At 54.0% G+C, this 26,600-nt stretch overlaps 1 protein-coding gene across 1 annotated transcript in view; it reads right to left on the minus strand.

Annotated features, from left to right (window-relative positions):
* Positions 1-26,600, minus strand: part of PKD1L1 (polycystin 1 like 1, transient receptor potential channel interacting) — a 117,486-nt gene that overhangs the window by 38,828 nt on the left and 52,058 nt on the right. The window contains exons 27-44 of the mRNA XM_034640150.1: positions 26,069-26,125; positions 19,874-20,086; positions 18,652-18,894; positions 17,084-17,194; positions 16,836-16,990; positions 15,575-15,675; positions 12,414-12,606; positions 11,817-11,900; positions 9,834-10,041; positions 8,700-8,806; positions 7,741-7,963; positions 6,250-6,423; positions 4,980-5,099; positions 4,822-4,891; positions 4,219-4,265; positions 3,180-3,333; positions 1,208-1,346; positions 112-196 (exon numbers count right to left, since the gene is read on the minus strand). Of these exons, the coding sequence (XP_034496041.1) occupies positions 112-196; positions 1,208-1,346; positions 3,180-3,333; positions 4,219-4,265; positions 4,822-4,891; positions 4,980-5,099; positions 6,250-6,423; positions 7,741-7,963; positions 8,700-8,806; positions 9,834-10,041; positions 11,817-11,900; positions 12,414-12,606; positions 15,575-15,675; positions 16,836-16,990; positions 17,084-17,194; positions 18,652-18,894; positions 19,874-20,086; positions 26,069-26,125 (2,484 nt within the window). The remainder of the gene's footprint in view (positions 1-111; positions 197-1,207; positions 1,347-3,179; positions 3,334-4,218; positions 4,266-4,821; positions 4,892-4,979; positions 5,100-6,249; positions 6,424-7,740; positions 7,964-8,699; positions 8,807-9,833; positions 10,042-11,816; positions 11,901-12,413; positions 12,607-15,574; positions 15,676-16,835; positions 16,991-17,083; positions 17,195-18,651; positions 18,895-19,873; positions 20,087-26,068; positions 26,126-26,600) is intronic.

Below are 26,600 nucleotides of genomic sequence, written 5' to 3' on the forward strand. Positions count from 1 at the left end.
CACACTCAGTCAAAATATGAAGAAACGTAGTAACGTATCAGGAACGTGGAGCCCTACCCTCACGCCCAGGCCCCCCTGACGCAGAGTGACTCCCGCTGGAGGCCCGCTCACCAGAAGTGGCTGCGTGACGAAGACACAGCACAGCACGGAGAGTGTCAGCAGGTGCAGCCAGCGCACACACTGCGTCGGGTTGAACCTGTCCCCCGGGAGAGAGCAGCCATCAGCGCCTGCCTGCCTGTGCGCAGGGACGCTGCACCCAAGGGCCCGCGTTCTCGGGACGGTGTGACTACGGGTGGTAAGCAGAGGTGCGACTGCAGCGGGGAGGAGGCCGTGGGGCTGGGCGCCCTGCCGTTCTGCCCTGGGAGGGGGGGAGTTCTATCTGTCGGGAGGGGACGTCAACTCCGTGAAGCTACTGGGCATGGAAGAGAAAGGAAAAGCCAGCAGGGGGACACAGAGAGCATGGTGGGGATGGGGGCAGGGATGGGGGCTTGATAAAAATAACAATAAAGTTTGCTTCTGCAGAGCACTGAGCAGGTGCCAGGCGGTGAGCATGGAGGATCTCACTGGTTCCTCCTAAAACCCTGTGAATTTTCCCATTTCACAGCTGAGCAAACCGAGTCACAGAGAAGTTTTTTGTTTTTTTTTTAAAAGCAACTTGCTGGCCATCGGCCATCATCCTGTGAGTCAATTCATGCATCTGAAGAAAGGGAGGAGTGTGGGGGGGAGGTGCTAGCGGGGAATAGGGACACATCCTGGTTTTCCGGCTGCTCCTCCTGGGCCCATGGGAGCCACGCAGAACTGCCCTGGGGACGCCGGGGGCCCGAGCTGCCCGGGAACCAGATGGAGAGGCCACAGTGTGGATGGGCAGAATTATAATCATTGTACCAGCACGTCTGGCCCAGAGCCCAGCTTCTCAGGAGCTCCGCAGCCGGGTTCCCTCCTTCCCGAGTGAGGGTCCTGCAGCCTCTTGTCCACCGGGACTCCATCCAGGCTGGGCTGCCGTCCCAGAGCTGGCCGGGCCCAGCAGCCCTCTGGGATTTGTACACAAATTGCTTACCCCCAGGGCCGTGGGAGGGAGAAATGAGGACCAAAATAGCAATAGCATATCTGGTCCCACACGTTGCGTTCCCAGAAATGCAGGAAGTTTTTTCTAAGTGCTAGATTCCCATCCAAAGACCGGGGACATCTGAAAACTGTGACTGCTCACCTGTATCCCAGAAACGCCGTCCCTAAGCCACAGGCCATGGAGAACATCCCGCAAATGGCCCACACCGCAGAGCCTGACCAAGGCGGCAGTGCCCGCGGCCACCGGAGTGCAGCGAGTCCTCCAAACCTGCTGTTGGGGGCTAAGGGAGAGCAAGAAGAGGTGCTTGTAACAGACCTCATCATTTCCATCCACCCGAGTGCAGTCGCTAATTCTGTCAGCCGTACTGGGTCGTGGGTGTGCAGACATTTGGGTGAACAGTATTCTGGTCCGTGAGGGGGTTTCTAGAGATGAACACATAAATGGCTGGAGAGAGTAAAGCTGGTTGCTTGCCCGGTGTGGGTGGGCCTCATCCAATCAGGTGAAGGCTGGTATAGAACGAAAAGCCAACCCTCCAGAGCAAGAGAGAATTCCTCCTGCCTGACGGCCTTTGAGCAGGACACCTGCCTTTTCCTGTCTTTGGACTTGAACTGAAACACTGACACTCCTGGGTCTCCAGCTTGTGGGCTGCAGGGTCATCAGACCTGCCGGCCCGCGTGAGCATACAAGCCTGTTCCTTGTATATATACACGCGCCCCTGCACACGCCCCATGCACAGTCCGTGCACGGCAGCTGGGTCTACACGGCAGCAACCACCATATTCAGCCTGGATGAAAAGGACCCTCACTTTCTCACGTTCTCAGGGCAGAATGCTTTTTACACTCAGCATTCTCCATCAGAATGATGCCACAGTCTGGGCCACAGTTTAGAGTTTTCACTGGGCATGTGAAAGAGGACGGGGAGGAGTGGGGAGGAAGGGGATGGCGGAGAGGAGTGGGGGGGCACGGGGAGGGAAAGGAGGAGGGACGAGTGGGTAGGAGAGGGAGAGGTGGAGAGGGGCAGGAGGACCAGGAGAAGAGCAGAGAGGAGCAGGGGGAGGGGGAGGGGGAGGAGAGCACAGCCCCACAGCGGAGGAGGACCACGTAGGCAGCAGCCGCCTCTCACGGGCTCTGTTGGGTAAGTTCTCTGGAGTCAAGCACATAATCAGAGGGTCCCCCCACATTTCATGTCTCCAAGAGGAGGCCATGGAGCCCCGCCTTCGGAGGTGACTGCTCCAACAGGAAGACCCCGCCAGGCCCATCTAGAGGCAGAGGCGGTCAGCTAATATGGACTCAGGAGTACCCTCCGGGGAGGAGGCACTGGGCAAGGGAAGGACACTCGTGCGTGTACAACGAGGACCCTCGAGCTCAGGTGTCGTCCTTGCTCGAGGACCTCGCCCTGTGTGCGGTCGGTGGGGCGTGAGCCTTTGCGCTCCTCCACCCCCTCCCGGCCGGGTGCTTGTGCCGGGCTGTCAGATGTGTGTTCCCTCCACCTTCTGCCGGCACCAGCACGGCAGGCCGCTGGCCCCGGGCCCAATCGGTGCACAGAAACCAGGTATTTTATACCCCACACCCCAGCGCGTAGGGTGCTGTGTGCGTCAGCCCAGCCAGACCCGGCTGCCTCCTGCTGCCGGTACCACCTTGCCAACCGTGGTCCACGGAGCAGTGTCCACGGCCAGCACCAGAACCCGGGTGAGCTGGAGCTTGGAAGCACGCTGCTCACGCAACCCACGGCCCTGGTCCCCGCAACCATACGCACCCGCCCAGCCAGGCCCCTGATGGCCCCCTTGGACAGCACTGACTGGCTGCTTGGCCACCTGCCGGGGGCCCCATCCCCACTGGCTCTCCGCTGAGCTACTGCTTCTCCTGAAGCTGTCACTAGTCACTCTACTCCACAGCACGTCTTTTTAAAAGACGTGAGCAACCCATGTAAGTACACAGCAGAAATGGCCAGCACTTTGGAACAAAACTCTTGGCTGTTTCGGATGGGCCTGATGTCCATGTGACCAGAGCACCCAGTCTTATCGGACCCAGCTCCCGCCACGCGACCCCTGCGTCTCCCAGGGGCCCAGGACACAGGAAGGGGCCTGGCATTGCACCCCCAGCCCCGATGTCACCTTGCACACAGAGAGCGCCGCGGGTCCCCTTCTCCCTTGGAGGCTGCTGGCCAGGGTCAGCTCCACGGGCCTCCTGCTCTGGGGACGGACAGCCCACACGGCCACCCTCTGCTGCCCTCCTGCGGGCCCTGGCATGCTCCGAGAGACCATGAGCCTGGAAGAGACGACGTCGGGATAAGGTTAGCACCTTGGCGCCCACAGTTCTCTGTGCCAGACTGTGTCCGCAGCGGGGCTTGCAAGGGTTCTTAGGAGCTGGCTGGGGGGAGGTTCTGGGGAGGAGGCGTGGGCAGCCCTGGGAGCAGCTCGTTCACATCTACAGAGGGTGGTGGGGTGCCCGTGGGTGCAATGACAGGGTGACTGCCGTCAACGGCGATGCCACCTGCCCTCTGGGAGGCCGATCAGAACCTCTCAGAGCAGGGGTCGGGCGAGGCTCACCGCGGAAGGGCAGAGAGGCAGCCCCACGCAGGGAAGCAGAGGGGACCGAGGCCTGGACACGGGCCGGGGGCAGAGCACCCGCGCAGGACGGAGCGCTCAGCAGGGAGGCGGAGATGTGAAAGCACAAGGAACCATGCATGCCCCAAACGTGTGCACTGACCAGCATCGCGTGCTAGCAGTACAGCCACACAGACCCCCAGAGGAAGGCCGGCGCGATGCTGTCACTGGGCTGCTTAGAATCTGCCTTCCAACATGCCCTGGGTCCCGGGTCGGACCTGCTTGTCTGGACTTGTCCCGTGTCCCCTCACGGGGCACAGGAGTGGCCGAGCCCACACAAGCCTCTGCTCCACAGAGTCTCGACTCCTGGACCTGCCAACCCGCAAGTCTCCACAATGTCTCTGCGGGTCCACACGTGGCTTTCCCGATTCTGCCCCACACCCCTTCTTGTGGGGCCTCCCCTGGGACTCCTGACAGTGGGTCTCAAGCTCCCTGGGGAGTGGCCCCCTCTCTCTGCAGGACCCGCCCTGCTCGGGGTCCCCCCCGGGCCTGAGCAGCCGTGTCTGGGCCACGGCCAAGGGAGACGCCGAAATATAGTTGTATTTACCTCGTGCGTTTCCTGGGCGTCTGCCGTCCTTCCACGGGCGTGAGGGCCTGATTTGAAAGGAGTCCAATTTATGACGTTAAAGCAGGGATTTAGGGTTCTCTGGGAGAGAGCCTCCTTTAGGAAATAGCCCTCCCTGTGGCCCCACCGGGACAAGGCTCCCTGAGACACAGGACATGGCTGCCAATGTGGCCCGTCCCTGTGACATCCGGGAGTGGGCTGCCTGGCTCCTTTCAAGGGCTTTCACGCAGATGGAGTGAAGCTCGCTGTCCTTGCAGTGAACAGCAGTGAACACGGGGAGCAGGAGACACGAGGTCTCCTCCCCAGGTGTTGCTGTGATTTGTAAACAAACAGAAAACAACTTCCAGGCTTTCTTTTTTTTTTTTTTTAATATTTTATTCTTTATTTATTCGACAGAGATAGAGACAGCCAGCGAGAGAGGGAACACAAGCAGGGGGAGTGGGAGAGGAAGAAGCAGGCTCATAGCGGAGGAGCCTGATGTGGGGCTTGATCCCATAACGCCGGGATCACACCCTAAGCCAAAGGCAGACGCTTAATCACTGTGCCACCCAGGCGCCCCCCAGGCTTTCTTAAATGCCCACTTACCCTGATCTGCCTCCACGGGCGCTCTTCTTAGGGGCAGGTGGGGCTGCGCGCGGGAAGGACTGCTGGCTTCCTGCGGAAGGAAGGTGGTTGTTCGGGGTGGGTGTCCCAATGTGCGGGAGGACCCGGGACAGCAGGGCATGCGGACAGGCTGCTGGTACCTGGCTGAGCCTCAAGAGCAGGGACAAGAGCTGCGCCCCGGGAGAAGCCAGCAGGGTGCACAGGAGACCCGTCCGGAAGGACCCGGTGGCGGCATCGGGGTCGCCGAGAGCCCATGGGAGCTGTAGGAAGGCAGCAGTCAGGGCATCTGGAACGCGTCCACTGTAGTCACCAAGGTCTTCAATGTGAATGTTCAGCCTACATTTAACCAAAGCCTTGTCTCCCTGAACCCTTGGAAACAATGGAAACTCGCAAGTAATCCTTTTGTTTTTCCAATATACACATATTCCCAGATTGAGCGAACATTTGCTGCGGCCCCACTTCATGCCAGGCATGTCTCCTGCGTCCCTGGCTGAGTCCTCGCTACAATCTGATGAGAAGGCCTCCATATCCCCAACGCGTTGATAAGCAGAGAGGATCCAACAAAGGGTCAGCCCCAGAGGGGAAGGCGAGTTCCTCTCCCAGCTGGACCCAGCCTTTCAACTTCTTGCTGCCTGGTGAGATTTATCACCATCCTACAAATTCCACACACCTGTCACTCTCTTTTAAAGGTTCCACCAATCCGTTACTATTCTCACACGTACTCCCAACACCACTCTCCGCTGGATGCGTCGCCGGATGCCTTCTCTGGAAAGGGCCCCTCGCCACATTCCCAGCCACTTTGGGACCATGAATGGCCACGAGGTTGTCATCAGAAGCAAACTAGATTAGTTCCCCATGCCCCAAGAGTCATGCTGCGTTTCCATAGGAAGGCAGGCACTCCACTCTCGCTGCCTGTGCTGGTTTAGAATTCATCCCTACATCACATGAGGGATGGTGTGGCCGCAGTTGCCAGATGCTGACTGGCATTTCTAGGGCAAACGTGGCCATCAAACTGTTCCCTGCTTTTTCTGGCCAGAGGATTTTTAAAGTTTGAATTAACTGCCAACCTCAAAAAAAGAAAATCCCAGAGCGTGCTCTGGGACAGTCCAGGCTGCTGACCACTCCGGAGAAGTCATGCTCTGTGGCACCAGGAGGGCGCGAGCTCTGCATGGCAGGGGTCATGGAGGCAGGCCTGTTCTAGCTTCACCCCGAGCCCACTGCCCAGCAGACCCTCCTGGCTCCATCCAGGCCAGCATCCCCTCTGTGGTGCTCGAGGCACCTGGGGTCCCTCTCCCTGCTTGGGACATTTCTGCCAGGACTGTGAGCTTTGCTAATTCCTGGGCTGAGAAGGTGTCACATGGCAGGTCTGAGACTCGGAAGCCACTTCCAGGAGAATGCAGTGCCTCCCACCTGCTCCTGTCCTGCAGCTGTGAGCAGGGCAGCGAGACACGCGTACGTGCACAGCAAGGCGAAGGCGACAGTGAGGCGTGCGGTGTGCGGGAAGCCGCTGGGGGAGGGCTGGCTGTACATGGACGTCCAGATGTGGAAATCTTCCAGATACTCTGTGAACTTTGAATACAAGAGCTGAAACAGACCAGAAGAGAGACGCTGGTACCAACGGTGAGAACTGCCGGTGGGCAAGCGGTGATTCTCTGCGTGATGCCGCTAGCTCATCAGCTGGACCCTGGACCCCGCAGACCCTCGCCCACCCTGCACTCAGCACCTTGGACCTGCACTGGGGCATCTGCAGCTCTGGGACAAGCTATCCCTCCGCCTCTCCTGTCTCACCCCCGAACATCTTCACGCCTTTTCCTGGAGCCTCTGCTTACAAGCCCTCCCTGTTCCCAGCACTTTTCCTGCAACACAGGTAATTTTCACTGGGCTTTGAGCACACTGCGGGCCGGGAGCATGGCCGGCCACCAGGGTGTCCTCAGTAGCCCTGTGGTGTCAGCCACGGGCGGGTGGCACATCAAGGCTATTCTAGAAAAACGGTGATGAGCAGCAGAACACAGAAACAAATCCAGGGAAAACAGGTTTAAGGAGATGAGAATGTATCTTCCTACCAATGGACTGACCACGAGGCCACAGCCACGGCTGGTCTTATGACTAAGACGTACAGATGTCTCCCCACAAGTTCTCAAACAAAACAGCTGGAGAATAAACAACGTGACTACATTTTGTTAGTTACATTTATGTAAAATATTTGTCCAAGGGAAAGTGCCGGTTGAGCCAGGCATACAGCTGGGGGGAGCTGGAGAATTTCCATACTGCCAGCGCACTGTGATCATTTGTTCTTACTAGATCGGCAGTGCCCACGTGGTGGGCCTGGCCCTCTCGCCCATGACAGGTGGCGACAGGGACACGCTGGAAAGAAGGATCTGGTGACGTGGGAGGATGCCAGCTCTCACTGGCCTCTGCCCATCTGAGACCAGCCTCCAAAACTGGTCACCAGAAACACAAAGCCCCCCATCAAAGTGTTTCTACAACTAAATAAAGAAAATCGCAATGTCTGGCAGGCAGACACGGCCCCTCAGTGACGATTTTAAAGAAAATTCATGAAGATAATACATTAGAAAGTGTAAAATGCTAAGTGTCATCACAACTGAACAAAACACACTCCCATATGGGGAGAGGTCGGGACGCACAGAGAGCGATTTCATAGTGGTTTGTGAGATTTTAGGTGATTTTGTCTTTTTGATCACTTGCTGTTCTGCCCCGGGGTCATGCCCGTACTGTTGACTGGTCATCTTGGGGCTCAGGACACACAGGGCACACACAGGCTCGCTCCAGGCATCACGTAAGGCATGGCCAGCTTGACGTTAACTTTAGTGCAGGTTAGAGAAATGGCTGCAGGGAGAAGCAGAACTGGGGCTGCACCCGGCCGGCCGGCTGGTCACCTACCTTCCAGAAGCCGAGACCCCGGCGCAGGCAGCCCAGCTCCCGCTCCACGCGGCCATCCCGCCGGCTCGCTGCCAGCCAGCACTCGGCGGGGAAGAGCCAGCTGCGCCCGTGCCGGGGGGCCAGCTCTCCCACCACGACGTGGCTCACGTACCAGGCCGGGGAGGGCCCACGGCTGTCGTGCCAGAGGCGGATCCTCCGGAGCCGGCCCAGCAGAGCGGGGGCGCTGAGGACACACACAGCAGCAGTGGTCAGGCCAGGGTCTGGGTGGTGGGGGTCCCGCAGGGCAGCCCCAGCTCCGATTCTCACCCTCGGGGACACCTCGGATGTGTCAACACATGCGTGCTACTCAGAGTGACCTATGGAGCCCCTCTGGAGCGTGAGATGTGGACAGGGAGCCCCTGCAGGCCCCTGGCCGTGCTGGGCAGGGACACCACACAGAGCTCCCGCACGCCTGCTGGCTCCCCGGAACCCCGTCCACTCCAGCTCCGTCATGCATCTGTGTCCAGTGTGTATAAGCCTGGAGCTCACCTCTTCTTAGTGAAGATGGGACCCAAACCAGTACAGACCAGACACGATGTTCTCCAGGAGAAAAAGCATTTAGTGCAGTTTCTCCACATTTTCTGAAAACAGCAGGTGCTTGGACTCCCGATAAATGACCCTTCCCCATCCAACCGCACGGTCTTTGCACGGCCACGTGTCCTTGCTCTTCCCAATTTAGCATGACCTGAATTAGCTGAGCGGGATCTGTGCCATGGAAGAGGCTGGGCGTCTGAACGTCGGCAGCGTGTAAACCAACAGCCTTCCTCGCTCCCTCCCACACGAATCTATGTCAAATGGCACCGTGAACGACTTTATAAAACCGTCCGTGTGCATAGCAACACTCCTTACTGGACAGTGACATGCGTTTAGCTCCCTTGGGCTCATGATAGGGCCACACCGTTCTGACAGGCCTCGCTCACCTCAGGACGAAAGTGTGTCTGGAATTCCTTTCAAACAGGGGCTTCTCTGGACAGTAGAGTTCTCTGGGTTCTGAAAACCCATTCTCACCACATAGAACGATGTAAACCTCAAAACAAAGACATAAGGTTGGGGTTTGAGATCCTGGACACAGGATTCTACGCTGTGCCAGAAAGGGGCGTCCTTGTACCTTCTCCCAGCCCCCGTCTTCCCAGAACCTTTGGGCCCCGAGGGACCGAGGGGACACCCCCACCCCGTCCCTGGATGGCCCCTCCCACACTTGCCCAGGAGAGACCTGGGAAGGAGCGCCTGTCCTGCCGGGTTGGCCGGATTTCTACATATTTGATCTAGAAAAGCCAGACAGCAGCTAGGATTCACTAGGGACGTGTTTGTCTTGGGAGGGAGAAGACAGACAGTGGGCGTGGGACAAGGGAGGCCTGAGGGCTATCCGGGGGGCTGTGACCATGACTGGCGTGGACGAGGAGCCCTGCAGACACACATTCCCAGCCACATGGGGCTCATCCTCCCACTGGGGCAGCTCCCGTGGCCCAGAAACACATGATCAATCTTTCATTTTAAAAAGTTCCTTATTTATTTCCAGTTTTTAAAACCCTTCTCCAACACAAAGCACATATTTTCTTTGATACGTTTCTAAATTTTGTTTCAATCTCTAAGTCTCTGGTCTTGTGCAGCTGGGTTGGGGTATAATGTGAAGTTGAGGTTTAATAGAGCTTTTCTCCACAGGAAAAGCCATGGTCCCCAAATATCTTGTGGAATCGCCCCTGCCCCTCCCATGGGGCCTCCCCCATGACGCCCAGCTCAGGCTACAGCCCTGGATCTGCCCCACGCATCCGTCGGTCCTTCGACCTTACACAGGGCTGGACATGCGGGCTGCTCTCCACAGACAAGGTGGAGAGGGACAAGGGTTTGAGGGGGCGGCCCTGAGGGTGGTGAGGGCTCACACAGGCGTGCACGAGGGAGAGCATGACGGTGGCAGAGGAGCCCCGCACTCTTGATGGAGGAAGATGAGACAGCTGGAAAGGCCGGTCTCCACGTGGGGCATGTCTGGGGCTGTCACTCATGCCATCCACAGCCTTGCACAGCAGGGAGCGCAAGTCCCGGGGTGACCCGCTTACCTTGGCACTACAGCGGGCGGGAGACCGGAAGCCTGTGTCCACGACAACCGCGTACAGCTGGCGGCTGGCGGGGGCATCTTCTTGCAGAAAAATGTAACCAGCTTTCTTCTTCTCATGACGATCTACACATCTGCTTTTAGTAACCAGAAGTGCATAAAGAATCGTAAAAATGACAATCAAAACACTGGGAAGCAGATTCTCTGGGTGTCTGTCAACAAAAGGAGATGAATAAATAGTAAATTATAAAAATCAACATTCAGGCAAAGACTAATCAACCCCCCCTCGCTGGCTCATGCTCACACACTCACGCACACGCACACGCACAGAGGCCCCTGCTGGTCTTCACTGATACGTTTGTAAGCGCTTGTCTGTCTTGTAACTGGAAGGAGAAAGTAGATTCTTATTGGGGAAGGAGGTCAAGAAGGGAAGGGCAGAGGGAATGGCAGGGCCTCTGCTGGCCCTGTGTTAGGATGGGTCTGAGACCCTCAGGGGAAGAGCCGCTGGAGCCTGACTCAGGAGCAGGGACTCAGACAGAGATGCCTGGTGACAGACCAGCTTCCACATCTGAAGACCATGTGGGGCAGCCACTCACGGCCTCTCTGAGGAGCTTTCTTGATGAAGCATGATAAGAACACCAATCTCGCTGCTCACATGAAGACTCAGGAGTACGATGTCTGTAAAGTGCTTCAACATGTGGGTGTAATGGATGCCCCCTCCCTCCTGGCAGACCCTGCCTACCTGCCCCATCCCTCCCACCCTGAGTGGTCAGGCTGCCTGCTCCTCACCACACCTGGCCCTCGCCTCCTACTTCCAGGCACCAGAGCTGGGGGCGGGGGGGTCACTGAACCTTCCAGACCCACAGAGTGGGGTCCACTTTGAGTCACTTGTGCCAGGACCCTAGCCTGGAGTCTTATGGGATTCTGATGGGGTTTCAAAGGGCAGACAGGTGCTTCACAGGGATGCTGCCCTTCCAGAGCGCACCTGCGCCCACCCGACTTGAGGTGTTGCCTTTTATCTGGGCGTCCCTGAGGGCTGTCCCTCTCCTGATGGCTTGCCTCCCCCCCAGGTCCTATCTGAAACCACAGTTGAACAGCTGTCCTGAGTCCCACTCACTACACTCCTGGTGACCTCACTGTCCCCAGCACCTATGGTGTCAGTAATCCACTTACTGGTCTACAAAGCCATCAACTCTTTGATGATTGATTAAATAATAAGGTGCTATAGGGCTCCCCATTACATCAACATAAGGGAGACCCAACGCTCACCGGGAAATGCCGACTCTGCCACTGATACTCATTCAGCAAACACCCACTCAGTGCCTGCTGTGGGCCAAGCCCGGTCGGTACTCCATGTGGGTGACTGGGCAAAGGGCTCCTGCCCACACAAGCGCACCCTCTACTGACCCACCATTCAGAATCCAAATACACTTGTTCTGTGTAAAACAATGGCCGCAGAAATCAGCTTGAGTTGAAATCTATTATCTAAAATGGGACATTTCTGAGGAGGCTGGCTGGCTAGTTGGAAGAGCGTGTGACTCTTGATCTTGGGGTCATGAGTTCGAGCCCCATGTTGGGTATAGCGATGACTTCAATAAATAAATAAACTTTAAAAAGAAGAAGAAGATAAAATGGGACACTTTTGAACAGAAAGAAGCAGCTATGAATATGCATAAACCAGGAAGGGCAAAGCACCGTGTCCTCCCTGACGAGAATGACCCAGTGAGTGCCGACTGACCAGGTCCATGGTGAACGGAAGCTGCGCTTGACAGAAAGCATGTTGACCTTCTCGTGTTTTTGCGCCCCCTGTCTGTGGATGTAAGTGCACACAAAGAAGGACTCTGTGATACTCACAGACAACTACCTACTAGAGTGGTTACTCCAGGATGCAAGCGATACCAGGTGACATGGGTTTCGGGCACCTGCAGGATGACGCACGGGCAGCAGCGCTAGTAAAATCTTACTGTGATCTAGAAACGGAACTCACCTCTGCCACTGGGAAATGTCACTCACTGAAATGCTGGCGTTCAGGTTTCTTCTCGCAACAGAGACCGGGGCGAAGCGGTCATAGCTAGGAGGGAGACGCAGGTTAGGACGCCAGACGTGGGCTGAGAGCGTTGTCTACAGTGTCACGGACACGGGTTAAAGGAAGGGCAGAAAGGGTGACAGGTTCCAGTAGTTATAACCTCAGGCAGACGCCTCAGTGTGCCCACCGTGTGCGGTCCAGCTCAGCCCAGAGGCCGGCAGGTGTCAGCCCAGCCCCACTGTGGGCAGCCGTGCGGCCACCAGCCAGACGCGGGGCACCACCGTCCACCCACCAGCCTGTTTCAACAGACGTCAGGGGGACACCTACTACCGCCGCCACCTGGGTGGAGGGGGGTGGGGCACAAGGGCCCTGAGAAGCCAGACCCTGCTCTCCTAGAGGCCGAAGAGCAGGTCTGCAGAGGGGGAGCGGCGCACAAACCGGGTACTGTTGTTTTCACAGGGACCCAGGGCCAGGGAGGCTCAGGCACAGGCCCCACGCAGGAGAAAATGCAGTCAGCCTCTCAAAGTCCCACGTTTGTCCTCAACAGCACGTCTGTACCTGCAGGTCACTTTCTCTGGAGACGCTCCTGGCTGTGGCGAGGAGCTCGCAGAACTCCACCCGCTCGCTTCCCAGAAGAGGCACTGGACCCCCTGGAAACGCACCGTGTAGTTCACTGCCTGCACGGAATACTTGCTTGGAGGGCTTCTGTCATAGTCAGCGTCTAGTAAGGACAAATATCCCATGTTGGTGTCTAAAAAGAGAAAAAAATACATGACCTGAAGTTTGCAGAAAGGCATAATGCATTCCTATGGGGGCCAGAGCAGTGGGCTGTGGGGCAGGGGGTAGGGCTGGCAGGACAGGGGAGAGGTTGGCGGGGCCGGGGAGAGGCCATCTGGTGCTTCCTCTCCCATGGCATGTAAACTGCGAGGCAAATGGGTCCAGGCAGGCTCCCGGCCGCTGATTTTCATGGGCGTCGGCAGAGTGTTGGATATGTTTGCCTACGTTCCAAGTCCCTCTGGACACCCTGAATGGGCCACCCCTGCCCAAGAGACACGAGACTCGGAAGGCAGCTTCCCCGGCTCCCCTCAACCCCTTCATGCTTCTCCTTGGCCCCATCGGCCAGCTGCCAGTCCTGGGTCTGCACTGGTCCCCATAAAGACAACGCAGTGACTATGTGTTTTTAGCCTATCACTTGTGAGTAAATTTTATGTTTAGAAGTAAAAATTTTTTAAATTCCATTTATTTAATAATTTGTCCCTTAGACTTTTTTTAAGATTTATTATTTTTTTTAAGACTTATTTCTTTGAGAGAGAGTGGGAGGGGAGAAGAGGTAGAGAGAGAATCCAGCGGACTCCACGCTGAGTGTGCGGCCCGATGCAGGCCTCGATCCCATGACCCTGAGATTATGACCTGAGCTGAAACCGAGACTTGGACACTCAACCGACTGAGCCAACCAGGTGCACCTTGCCCCCAAGACTTTTTAATAAACGATGTTGGGACAACTAGCTACTGACCACTTGTAAAAATAGGAAATCCAATCTGTATCTCACGCCACCTACAGTAATAAGCACCAATGAGAGTTCTAAGTGTAAACACACAGAACTGTGCAGACACAAACAGAAAACATAATGTGAATGATTTTCTCTCATAACCTGGGTATGAGGGATGAATTTCTAACAAGGACTCACAATCCAAGAGTAATTTTTAAAAAGTTGACAAATATTTTTTTTTAAAAAAGCTTTTACAAAGCAAAACAACCTAATAAAAACAAAGTCGGAAACTCTAGGAGTCAAGAAAAAATAAACTCAAGAGAGAAACGGGTGTATATGAATAGTTCACCAAAAACGTAGGTAATGGCCTTTAAATGCATGAAAAAAATGCTCAAATCACAACATATATTGCATATTAAAACTACCATTTCTCAAATATCCATCTGGCAAAATTCAAAATCTTGAAAACATAGTCTGTTGGCAAAGCTGTGGGGTAACAAGCCCTGTGCTCTTAGTTGGGGGGCATGGAATTTGGCAACATTTACAGAAATTGCACACATGTTTACTCTTTAACGCTGGAATACCACGTCTAGAAACTTCCTGAGCCCCTGAGTATATACATTTTTAATAAGGCTTAGACATTTGAGCAATAGAAATGTCTCACATATTTTTTAAAAAACTAGATAAAGGGGCGCCTGGGTGGCACAGCGGTTAAGCGTCTGCCTTCAGCTCAGGGCGTGATCCCGGCGTTATGGGATCGAGCCCCACGTCAGGCTCCTCAGCTATGAGCCTGCTTCTTCCTCTCCCACTCCCCCCTGCTTGTGTTCCCTCTCTCGCTGGCTGTCTCTATCTCTGTCTAATAAATAAATAAAAAATCTTTAAAAAAAAAAATAAAAAAAATAAAAAACTAGATAAAAACAAATGGAGATGAGGGGCACCTGGCTACCCCTGTCAGTAGGGCACATGACTCTGGATCTCGGGGTTGTGAGTTCAAGCCCCAAGTTGGGGGTAGAGATTACTTAAAAATAAAAAAATCTTAAAAACAAACAAACAGAAAAAGCAAATGGAGAACAGTAACCCTTTGGGTTAAATGTATTTAGAAAAAAACAATAAACCCAGCTGTCTATAAAACTGACAACAGAAGTCCACACCAGAAAGAACTAATTCAAGTAATTTTTGACCATGTGACTATTAGGACAATGGATTCTAAGAAAGTAAAGTAAAACCTGACAAAAAGAAAGGAGTTGTTAAGTGTCTGCCTTCGGCTCAGGTCATGATCCCGGGGTCCTGGGACCAAGCCCCGCACCGGGCTCCTCAATCAGTGGGAACTCGGCTTGAAGATTCTCTCCCTCTGCCTCTACCCGGCTCATGCTCTCTCTCTCATGCGCACACACTCTCTCTCTCTAATAAATAAATAAAATATTTTAAAAAATAAATTGCCAGTGAGAATCTGAATTTGATAACAGATTTGTCCATTTTGAAAAGAAATGAAGATCTCAGAGTGACTGGCTCTCAGAGGACAAGAGTCACGTCCCATAAAAATGTGAAAACAGTAGACAGGTGCATCAGCCAGAAGCCAGTCGCGTCAAGGACCACAGCCTGCAGAATCAGCCGGACCTGCGTGTTTATGCCGTGTGGATCCCCTGAAGCACGCTACCTGTTTCTTGCCTTCGGGGGAGAACAGAGACCCGGTGAGGGCAAGGAGGGGTCCGGGAGCTGCAGGGAGGCCCTCGAGTCACAGCCCCCAGGGCCGCGCAGCAGAGCGGCAAATGGAGGAGGCAAACGGGTGCCGGAGGAGCAGCAGCAGAGAGGCCTCGGGGGTCAGGGAAGGTCCACCAAATTGGCCAAAATGGAGTGTTGAAGCGGTGCCGAGAGGGTCACCTGCTCTGACGCGGCTTCCGGTCTCCACCACGAGTAGAGAAAGACGCCGCTATCCGTGCACACCCTTTAACAGCTGTTGTCATCGCATGAACAACTACAAATTATGGGACCTGGGGCACCTGGGTGGTGCAGTCAGTTAAGCATCCGACACTTGGTTTCGGCTCGGGTCATGATCGGCTCAGGCCATGGGATCGAGCCCTACATCGGGCTCCGTGCTCGCTGCAGCGTGTGCTCCAGAGTCTTTCTCCCTCTCCCTCTGCCCCTCCCTGCTCAAACTCTCTCTCTCTCTCAAATAAAGAAATAAAATCTTTAAATAAAAAGAAACATGATGGGACCATGTCCACTGACCTCTCAGAGGACCAGCAGGTACGTACACGTGCACCGTCTGCTCACCCCAGATGTAGACCTTTCTCACGAGAAAATCAGAAGGGGTAGGTTTCTCAGAGAACCTAGTGCGGAAAAACAAGGCAACAGTATCTAGTTCTGTTTTGCTTTTTCCTCCCAAAGACCTTAGTCACAGGATTTTGAGCGAACATCCTTTTGGCGACAAGGACACAGGCTGGCGCCAAGGGGCTTTCGAGAAGAGCCACACGACACTGTCTCTCCTTGCTCAGTATGAAACGCGAACAGTCACTGGCGCAGCCTGTGGGAATAGCAGCGCTGCTCTGCACTCGGGAAGACGGGCATGGGGGCGGATGCACTTGCTGGTCCTCGTTACTACTCACCGTACCTGCGAGCAGCCAGAATGGGCGGATGGGGGACAGTGAGCCCAGTGTAGTCACTGAGACCCTGGTGGGAACCAACTGACCTTTTCCCTGTGTGACTTAAGAGATTAAGAGAAAATCCAAAGGGAGAAAAGAGATTTGCTCCAGGTAACGTTTTGGCTCCTGTGGCAGGAGGAGGGTGGAGCCAACGATACACAGCGAGCCCACGGGGCAGGTGGTGTAGACATCCCCCCTGCAGAAGGCCACCTGGCTGAGGGGCCCACCTGAGCAGGGTGGTGGGACAGAAGGAAGCGCTGTCAGGTAGCCCAAGCGCCCGGCCGGAGGGGAGGAGAGAGGCTCCTACAGAACCCGGGCCCATCCAGACGGACCACGAACTCTCAGAGCCAGCGGCTCCCGCTGCACGGTCAAGGCAGAATTCCAAGAAACCTTCCCAAGTGGTCATTTGTTTAGTGCTCCCTTGTGATTTGTTCGTGAAATGGCCCTACCCAAGCCTCACAAACTCAACATCACTGGAAAGAGGGTTCATTTATCGAGTCTCCTCCGACACATCAGTCTGAGCACATTTTTTTCTTTAAAAAAAAATAAATGAAAAAATAGAATTGTGACCCAGGTCTACACTGGGAGAGAGCAGTGGATTCTGAATGAGGCCACCTGTGTTATCACCGACACTCAGGTGTTTCTTACTCTAACAAGCTTCATGGGCAGGAATCCAATCTCAGGGAAACAAAGCAGGAAGCTTACTCCCCGAGCAGATAACTATGTCCCATAATTTCGTTAGACCACAAGCCTCAGGACTGCGTGGAAAGCGAATTTCATTCCCTGGTTTGCGTGAGACACTCTTGCTGCCGTCTGGCTCTGATGGTGGCAGTCCCCCCACAACACACCTTACCAACACCATGACCGGGAAAGCTCTTGAGACGGGCCTAGAAAATTCTATCCTTATGTGCAGAGATTCCTGGGGGTTTGCAGAACGCCCGAAGAACTGATGAACGTTCACTCTATCCCGCAGCAGCACAAACGTCGCCTTATCTATGTTATCCTGTCCCCAAATGGAAAGCAAGGTCAGCAAAGGCAGGAAAAGCTGGCTGGCACGGGCTGCATGAACGCAAGGCGGCTTGGAAAGACCTCTCACCAGGCCGTCATCCTCCCCGAACTCCACGGTCACGGGCTCCCTCAGCCGCCACCTGCTGATGGGTCTCCTGCTAAAGCAGCTGAACAGGGACGGGGCGACCACCTGGCCGATCTGCGGAGACAAGAGCTCCTAGCAGCAGAGGGCCAGCAGCGACGCCCCTCCTATGAGTCGTGCTGGGCACCTGAGCGTAGGGGGCAGTGTGGAAAAACACGGCTCCTTTAACTGGTGAGACTGGCAGGACTGGGGAACACGTGCTGCACTTGGATGATAACTCTCACTCCTAGATAATTTTTAGTCTCTAAAGCAGTTTTGTTTTTTGTTTTTGTTTTTTAATTGGGGGAGGGGCAGAAGGAGAGAGAGAATCCCAAGCAGACTTCCACTGACTGTGGAGCCCGATGCAGGGCTCGACCTCATGACCCTGAGATCATGAGCTGAGCCAAAATCAGGAGTCAGATACTTAAGAAACTGAGCCACCCAGGTGCCCCAGTGGTTCTGCTGTTTACTTGGAAAGCTCACAGAGAAAGAAAGAGCAGCAGATCGTAGACAATCAGGAAGGGACAGAAGGGGTATAGAACACGTTTGCTCAGACAACCTGTCTGGGGAGCCACGTCTGAAACCGTCTCTGGTTACGTATGTGGCACACAAGGCACGTGCTTCATTTTTTGCATAAAAGCTCCCAAAGTCACTAAAATTCCCTGGCTGACATCATTTCATTGATGATCATAATTCATTTAAATCACCAGTGAGCTGTGCCCCCTGTTGAATGTTCAAGTACGACTCTCTTTGGGTTATCATGAATCATGTTGTTCTGAATAAAGAAAGCTACACGTCTTGCTTTGAATAACTCTTGTCTCATCTCCTCTGTGGATTCCTGCAAGTGCAGCGGCAGGTCTGGTGTCTGAAGCATCTCATGAGCACTGCGTGGGGAGCACACGCCTCGGACGCCCGCTCGCTGCACCTCCACAAAGCAGAAGTCTCTTTAAAGAGTTGCACTGCTGAGGGCTAAAAAATCACTTTCATTCCTGTTTCCTGACTGCTCGTTAGTCTGAATGATTTTCATAGGCTGGTTAACCATGTCTATTTCCTTAGAAAAATAATAAAAGGCCAATGTTTTCTAAGATGAGTGTCTGTCACCCGAAGAAGCTATCCACCATTAATTGGTGCATTCACTCATCAGACCTTGTCAGGTACTTGATCCAGGCTGGGGGGTGTGGAACACATAGAAAATGCCAGGCTCTGTCCCCCCAGCTCCCTGCCATTCCTGGGGTCCTTCGGATTAAATCTTTAAGATTTTATTTATTTACTTGACAGAGAGAAAGAGAGAGGGAGAGCACAAGTAGGGGGAGAGGCAGACGGAGAGGGAGAAGCTGACTCTCCACTGAGCAGGGAGCCTGATGTGGGGCTCGATCCCAGGACCCCGGGGTCATGACCCAAGCTGAAGGCAGATGCTCAACTGACGGAGCCCCCCAGGCGTTCCCACCACCCTGGTCCCTTCTTTATCATCAAAGCATCACTACTGCACGTTGGGGCTGGTCATTGGAAGGGACTGGTCACCTGCCGTATTGTACCTGACCAGGAGCTCGGCCCCCTGGATACGGGTTCTTCTTGAAGAGCACGAGCTGGCTAATGTAGCAGGGGCTCTGCATTTCCACCCCTGCAGGATCCCATCCAGCCAGGTCTGCAGGTAAATGCACCTGGACGGAGCCCAGGCTCTGCACGCAGCTCTGCAGGTCACGATGAAGAAGCACGTGGAACTCCATGTGCCCAGCGCTGACGTGGAGCTGATTCTCCTCGTTTGCAGAGAGGCCATCCTGAAACGGAGCCCAGACAGTCAAACATTTGCAGTGCAAATGAGCAAGTTATCTGGGATCTGGAACCAGGGGCAAGGCAGCAAACAGTGGGAAAGACGGCCCCTCTCAGCATGGTTGAGATTCATGGGCCCCAGCAAATATTTTGATATAAAGATATAAATGCCCAATAACAATAAAACACAAACTGCTTTCTTTGGTTTTGACACATCTTCCTGAGATTTCATTTATCTTGCAACAAGTGCGATACTTCTAGTCTGTGTCTTGTGGCTTCTTAGCCCATCCAGAAGGAGCCTGAACACCCCGTGCACTTGGCAGTGGACCTCAGCACCGCACTGCAGGGCTCAGTGAGGAGAGGCATTCGGCGCGCAGCAGCGTAATGCATAGTTGTTAATCCTGGTTGCTATTACGAGATGCAGATGGAGTGTTTGTTTATTTTCTGACTTCCCAAATTTAAGGTAAACCAGTAGGTCTGGGCAGGAGGGAGGACAGATGGGTAGGAGAGGAGAGACAGAGCCTGTCTATTAACTTACTGCTTCTTAAAAGCTTTGGCCATTTCTTACGGAGAAAAAACCCAGTAAATCCCAATTTCCCATAGTTACTGCAGCAGAAAGAAACTTTGGCAGATTTTTCTGTAGTTGAATATCAGAGGGCTGCTTTTTACATTAATGCATGTTAGAAATCCTTTGCATTACTTCACTTTGCTCCTCAAGAAGCAGAAAGTGTGTAAAGAAATGCACCTCCCCAGACACCCCAGAAGGAAATCTCCCGAAACACGGAAGGATGGAGCAGGAGCAGTGTTTCACGGAAACATGGCAAGATTTGCAGGAAACGCTTGAAATTCAAACCAAAAATTTCCAAGGACCCCACGACCACCCAGAATAATCACCACAGTACCTCCGGAACCAACTGTATTTTTGGTTTCTAGAAGCAGTTAGCAGACACGATGGCTGTTACTGGTGAAGAGAAAGTCCAGGCTTACCAACAAGAGATCCGAGATGACCTTAATCCCCTCCTCTTGTAGGTAGCCTGCACTCCTTGGTTTTTCCTGGTCAGATGCCTCCAAGACCTCGGACACCAGCAGGATGAGCTCAAGCATCGGCCCTTCGTCCACCACGAGCCTCCCCGACAGCAGATTCTGAGCCAGGAGCGCCCGGGCGGCTTTGAGGATGAGAACTGCGCTCTTAAAGCTTAACTGCGGGAAGACAGAAGGCAGAGGGAGAGTCGCCTCTTCTATCACTGCTGGAAATTGAAAAAGTAGCTCCAAGGCTTGAGAGGGCAGGGTTCAAGCCCGATTGGGTGTCTAGTGGATTCTTGGCCAACATCATTGGTGCCAATTTCCTCTCTGGTCTTCAGTTTCCTGACCCATGAAATGACCACAGAAAATAAACGTCTCTAACAGCCATTTATGCTAAGATGCTACTTGGTTAAACCCAACAACCGCTTCTCAAACCCTTCTGAAATGGGCCCCACCGCGTCCTACAGGTATCTGGAGCACACAGACCCGGTTATGGCTCCCAAAGAACCAAGACCTCTCCCTGTAGTGCCCTGACCCTGCGTGTGCTGGCAAAATCCTACTCCTCTCTTTTCCTAAACGCTTACCGGGGACCATTTCAGACATACATGGCAACAGAATAATAGAGTGCTCTGACAGGCTCCCTCCCAGCTGTGACCATTACTCATCGCAATAGATGTTCTGTCCCTCCTTGGACTTCTGTTTGTTTGGGTTTTTTTAAAAAGATTTATTTATTTATTTGAGAGGGAGAGTGCACAGCAGGAGGGGTAGAGGCAGAGGGAGAATCTTTTTTTTTTTTTTTAAAGATTTTTTATTTATTTATTAGACAGAGATAGAGACAGCCAGCGAGAGAGGGAACACAAAGGGGGAGTGGGAGAGGAAGAAGCAGGCTCATAGCGGAGGAGCCTGACGTGGGGCTCGATCCCATGATGCCGGGATCACGCCCTGAGCTGAAGGCAGACGCTTAACCGCTGTGCCACCCAGGTGCCCCCAGAGGGAGAATCTTAAGCAGGCTCCACACCCAGCACGGAGCCCAACACCGGGCTCGATCCCACAACCCTGAGATCATGACCTGAGCCAAAATCAAGAGTCGGATGCTTCACCGATGGAGCCCCCCAAGGAGCCCCTCCCTCCTTGGACTTCTGAAACAATATTGAAAAACAAATCTCAGGTATTATTTCTACCTATCAACACGTCAGTATGTATTGCCGACAGGAATACATACCCACGAGGCCACGGTCACCTTGAACAATATAAATCACGATTCTTCCCACTTATCTTTTAAAACCAATTTCAAACATCCACCAGGCAAAGTTCTCTGCACCAGCACCTTTCTGGAACACTCTGTCACCCTCCTCATTACAGGACCTGGCACGTTAACTGAAGCCTCTGTGTTCCCACATGTAGCCTCGGTCACCAGTGCCCGAAAGACAGGACTAAACAATCTCCTGCTTTGTGTCTCAGCAGCTCCTGGCAATCACTGATAAGTGCACATCGATGAGACGGAATTAAGATCCCACTTCCTGGCAGTCATGCTTGTTTAACCAAAATGGTAATGTTTTGGAAATACTCCCTGAAATGAAACTCTGTTCGCCAGCAGTAAAATTAAACTAGCCTGGAAATAACCCTGACAAGGCTACTAAGGGCCCCATACCCGAAGTGACTTATCATCAAAATGGAAACCATAATCTCTTACTTGAACTCAAACAAACGCTTTAAGGAATACGTCATGGCCACTTTCACACCGGATGTTTTCCACCCAAGCGATCGGAAATGGTTTCTAGAAATGACAGGCACGCTCAGGTTTGTGCAGCCCTGAGCCAAGGATCGTGGCTGACCCCGGGGCGTGCAGACACGGGAGGGAGAGCGATGCCGAGGGGTCTGGCTTCTAGCAGGCTCAGCCTCCTGACCCGGCGGGGGGGTAATTCCATCCCTGGGAGCCTGGAGCCCAGGAGTGGCCTTGGGACGGGTCCTCCCAGGGGATGTGATGGGTGAGGGGTGGCACCTCCAGGCAACATCATCCACAAGTGGTGCCCCTTCTCCATGCCCTCCTCCAGCCCAGAAGCCAGAGGGGAGGTGCTGGGAGCACGAAAGGAGCCACATCCTTGCGTTGCCCCAGAAAGCCCTCCAGCTGAACACCTGCATGTGTGAGGGGGACAGATTTGGGTTGAATCGGGTCGCTGACATGCCAGAGCTGGTCCATTATTTTATTTTTTTTTTTAAAGATTTTTATTTATTTATTCGACAGAGAGAGAGACAGCCAGCGAGAGAGGGAACACAAGCAGGGGGAGTGGGAGAGGAAGAAGCAGGCTCATAGCAGAGGAGCCTGATGTGGGGCTCGATCCCAGAACACCGGGATCATGCCCTGAGCCGAAGGCAGACGCTTAACCGCTGTGCCACCCAGGCGCCCCAGAGCTGGTCCATTATTGACCCAATCCAGTCTGAGGGGGCAGACAGACATGCAGAAAGGAACCGTGTGTCACAGGTGCTATAGGGCCCAGTCTCAGTCATGAGCGGGTTTGTCCAGAGAAAGGAGACTCTGGCTAACGGGCTCTGGAGTCCACAGAGAAGGGAACATTTGAACCTCGCCTGGAGGAGAAAATAATGCTAGTATTAGTAGGAGCACTCCAGGTTGAGGGAGAGCATTCTGTCTTGGGGATACAAGGGATGTTCAGGGACAGAAGCATGGTAAGTGGCCATGGGGAAGGTGCAAGGTGATGGCAAAGGAACCGCAGACAGGTTAAGTGCAACGGTGAGACACGGGAGAACTGATGTCCTCAAGCTGCTGGGAAGCCACCAATGCTTTAAAGGCAGCAAGGGTCACCAGCTAATGTGTCTGCTCTGAGGACGGCTCCAGCACTCACACAGGGATGTGTCACCACTGGTGGCCGGCCTTCCTGCCCAGGTGTGGCCGCTGTCGTGGAGCAGTTTGAGGTGGTGAGGATGGGAGTCAGGCAGGAGGGAGGGGAACAGGGTGACAGGGCTGTCCACGTCGTCACTCATTCCCTCTGTCTGAGGGGCTGGGTCGGCATCACTGCCGTGGTTATGGGGTGCGCAGGAATGGAAGGGCCCTGCGTGCATGGGGGAATGTTCCGACGAGGGAGGGGAGGCAACAGGGAGGTGATAAGGCAGCTGACAGCTGAGAAGGTCCTGAAGTCGCTAAGCAGGAGGAGAGGGTGACTTCAGACCGCGGGTCAGGAGTTTCTCCACAGGGTGACAGGTAAGCACATGTGCTGAGTGAAGGGAAAGCTCTCTGTCGTTGAGGGGCCATGAATAGGGCAGGGAGGGACACCTGCGGGCTGCCCAGGGTGCAGGGAACAGTCAGGGGAAGACGGCAAGGGCAGGAGCCCACTCAGCGAGCTGTCTGGGTCTGACCTCACAAGCCGGGAGAAGCCACATGAGGGTTAGAGCCGTGGGTGGTGTTCGTGGATTCAGGCTGAGAAAATGCCTTTGCTGCTGCTTGTGACAGTCAGAGAGGCAGGGAGCACAGTCAGGCAGGGAGCTCAGTTAGAGGCAGGGAGCACAGTCAGAAGGCAGGGAGCACAGTCGGGCGCAGGGAGCACAGTCAGAGGGGCAGGGAGCACCTTCAGAGGGCAGGGAACACTGTCAGAGGGGCAGGGAGCACTGTCAGAGGCAGGAAGCACAGTCAGGAGGCAGGGAGCACAGTCGGGGGGCAGGGAGCACAGTCAGAGGGGCAGGGAGAACTGTCAGAGGGGCAGGGAGCACAGCTGGGGAGGAAGAGAGCACAGTCAGAGGGGCAGGGAGCACAATCAGAGGGCAGGGGGCACAGTTGGAGGGCAAGGAGCAGTCGGGGGGAAAGGGAGCACAGCCGGGGGTGCAGGGAGCACAGTCGGGGAGGCAGGGAGCACAGTTGGACACAGACAGCCTGTGAGGAATGAGAAAGGTCATCTGCTTGGATTGGGGTGAACAGCACAGAAGAAACAGAGGTAGGAAGTTTCCAGGTATGTTTCTGAGGAAGAACTGACCAGACTTTACTCAGAGGGACAGAGGAGGACAAGGGGGCTTCTTTGGCCCCTGGGCTTGGCTGACATGGGGAGGGAGAGGTGCTGCTGCCCTGAGCAGGGAAAGTAGGGGATGACAGGGAGGAAGGGGATGGGGCAAGGGGAGGGGGAGGAGGATGGGGGAGCACAGACACGGACACCGGCGCACGGGACCAGTGGGCGGTTGTACAGATGAGGCTGCAGCTGCGGGTACAGGGCGGGGGTGGGGACCACAGTGCAGCGTCGCCGTCACTTGGAGTGAACGGAAAAGGCTGTGATGAGACCCCCTCCCAGAGAGAAAGCGCAGAGAGTAGGGCCAGGGACATAGCCCTCAGGCACCCACCAAGCAAAGGAGAAGGGAGGAGCCCACAGCGGCCACAGGTAAAGAGGCTGTCCCCAGCCGGGGGGGAGGGGGGTAGTCCTGATAGGGCAGACCGGGCAGCAGGGGAGTTTGCAGGTGCTGGGACAGGAGCAGGCTCCGTGTGGTGGTGGGGACGAAGGCCAGATCCCAACATGCACCTGCACCACAGCAAGAGGAAAGCCCACTTTCTGCAGGTTCTGCTCTGAAAAGGGGCACAGAAACGGGGTGGCATCAGAGGGACTGTCAATAAGTGACCTTCTGACCAAGCTGGGGACCGTCCCGCAGAGAGGGAGAAATGGAAAAAGCAGAAAAGAGCTCAAGAGTGGGAGCCAGAGATTTGAGAAGAAAGAAGGGGTGGAAAAATCTATAAAGAACTTACAAAACTGAACACCCAAAATACAAATGATCCAGTTAAAAAATGGGCAGAAGAGAGGTGCCTGGGTGGCTCAGTCAGTTAAGCATCTAACTCTTGGTTTCCGCTCAGCTCATGATCTCAGGGTTGTGAGATTGAGGCCCCGGCAGGCTCAAAGCTCAGTGGGGGGTGGGGGGGTCTGCTTGAGATTCTCTTTCCCTCTCCCCCACGCTCTCTCTCTCAAAAAAAAAAGAAAAGGAAGAAGAGACATGAACAGACATTTTTCCAAAGAAGACATCCAGAGGGCCAACAGACACATGACAATTTGCTCCACATCACTCAGCATCAGGGACATACAAATCAGAACCACAATGAGACACCACCTCACACTGTCAGAATGGCTAAAATTAACACGAAAAACAACAGGTGTTGACAAGGACGCAGAGAAAGGGGACCTCTTACACTGTTGGTGGGAATGCAAACTGGTGCAGACACCCTGGCAAACAGTATAGAGGTTCCTCAAAAAATCACAACTAAAAATACACTACAATCCAGCAATCACACTGCTAGGTATTTACCCAAAGGACACGACAATACTGATTCGAAGGGGCACCTGCACCCTGCTGTTCATAGCAGCATTATCCACAATAGCCAAATTATGCAAATAGCCCAGTGTTGATCAACTGACGCATGGACAAAGAAGAGGTGGTGTGTATACACAATGGAATATTACTCAGCCATCAAATAGAATGCAATCTTGCCATTTGCAGCAACATGGATAGAACCAGAGAGTATTATGCTAAGCAAAATAAGTCAGTCAGAGAAAGCCAAATACCATATGCTTTCACTCATATGGGGAATTTAAGAAACAAAACAAATAAGCAAAGGGGAAAAAAGAGAGACAAACGCAGAAACAGACTCTTGACTCTAGAGAACACACTGCTGGTCACCAGAGGGGAGGTGGATGGGCGAGTTGGGGAAGCAGGTGATAGGGATGAAGGTGTGCACCTGTCGTGGTGAGCACAGGGTGATGTGGGGAAGTGTTCAATCACTATATTGTACACCTGGACTGATATTACACTGTATGCTAACTGACTGGAATTTAAATAAAAACTTGAAAACAAAGAAAGAAGGGCTGAGCTAGAAAACCCACTACCCGGATTAAGAAGAGACAGCGATCCCCTTACCAGAAGTATCTATAGCACGGATGATATTGTCAGAATCCGTTTCTACTTTGAGGTTTCTAATTTCTGTATTAGGGAAGAAGTTCCTCCCCAGTGATTTGGGATGGGCAATGCTATTCAAGTGAATTCTCAGGGCAAGTCCCATTTCTAATTAAAGCATCAAAACGTAACCCTGCACTGTAGGTTCTTTGAGAACTGATTGAGTCCTCCCAATTGAGAAAGAAAAAAAAGGCAGGAGAATACATGGAAAGACACAGCACTCACCTTATGAGGGAAGCGTAGGAGGTCCCTCAACATGAGAACGGAATCGTTCATTTCTTGCTAACCCGGAGAAACAAGCAAACACAAGAGGGAAAAGTTAGTTATGGAGTTCAAAGCTGCCTCGTTCACAGCGCGCTCCTGAAGACAGAGTGGGTCCTGGTTTCTGAGCTAAGAGACGGGGGAGGGACCGAACCCCTGGACCCGCATTGCCTACTAGGGCCCTGTGTCGTCTGGGCGTCCACTGGCCACTGGCCTCCCGCAGCCCAGTGGGAGTGTGACCGGAGGGGAGAGAGAAGAGGACAGAGCTCAGGAAATTTTGGAAAAGGCTGAGAGGCATCACGGAGAGAGAAACAGTACGGGTTTGAGCGTCATCAGGGACGTGAGGCATGCTCAGAGATGCGGGAGCTCTCTGGTGGCGATTGGGGCAGGAGGACAGTGATATTTGAATACATGCACATTTCCTTAGAAGCTGCACGTAATCACACACTTAACGCCGTCATTTCGCTGTTGGCGAGGTAAAGGCAGATGGGAGTCG

This window comes from Ailuropoda melanoleuca, chromosome 1, assembly GCF_002007445.2.
Source record: "Ailuropoda melanoleuca isolate Jingjing chromosome 1, ASM200744v2, whole genome shotgun sequence".
NCBI classification, from domain to species: domain Eukaryota; kingdom Metazoa; phylum Chordata; class Mammalia; order Carnivora; family Ursidae; genus Ailuropoda; species Ailuropoda melanoleuca.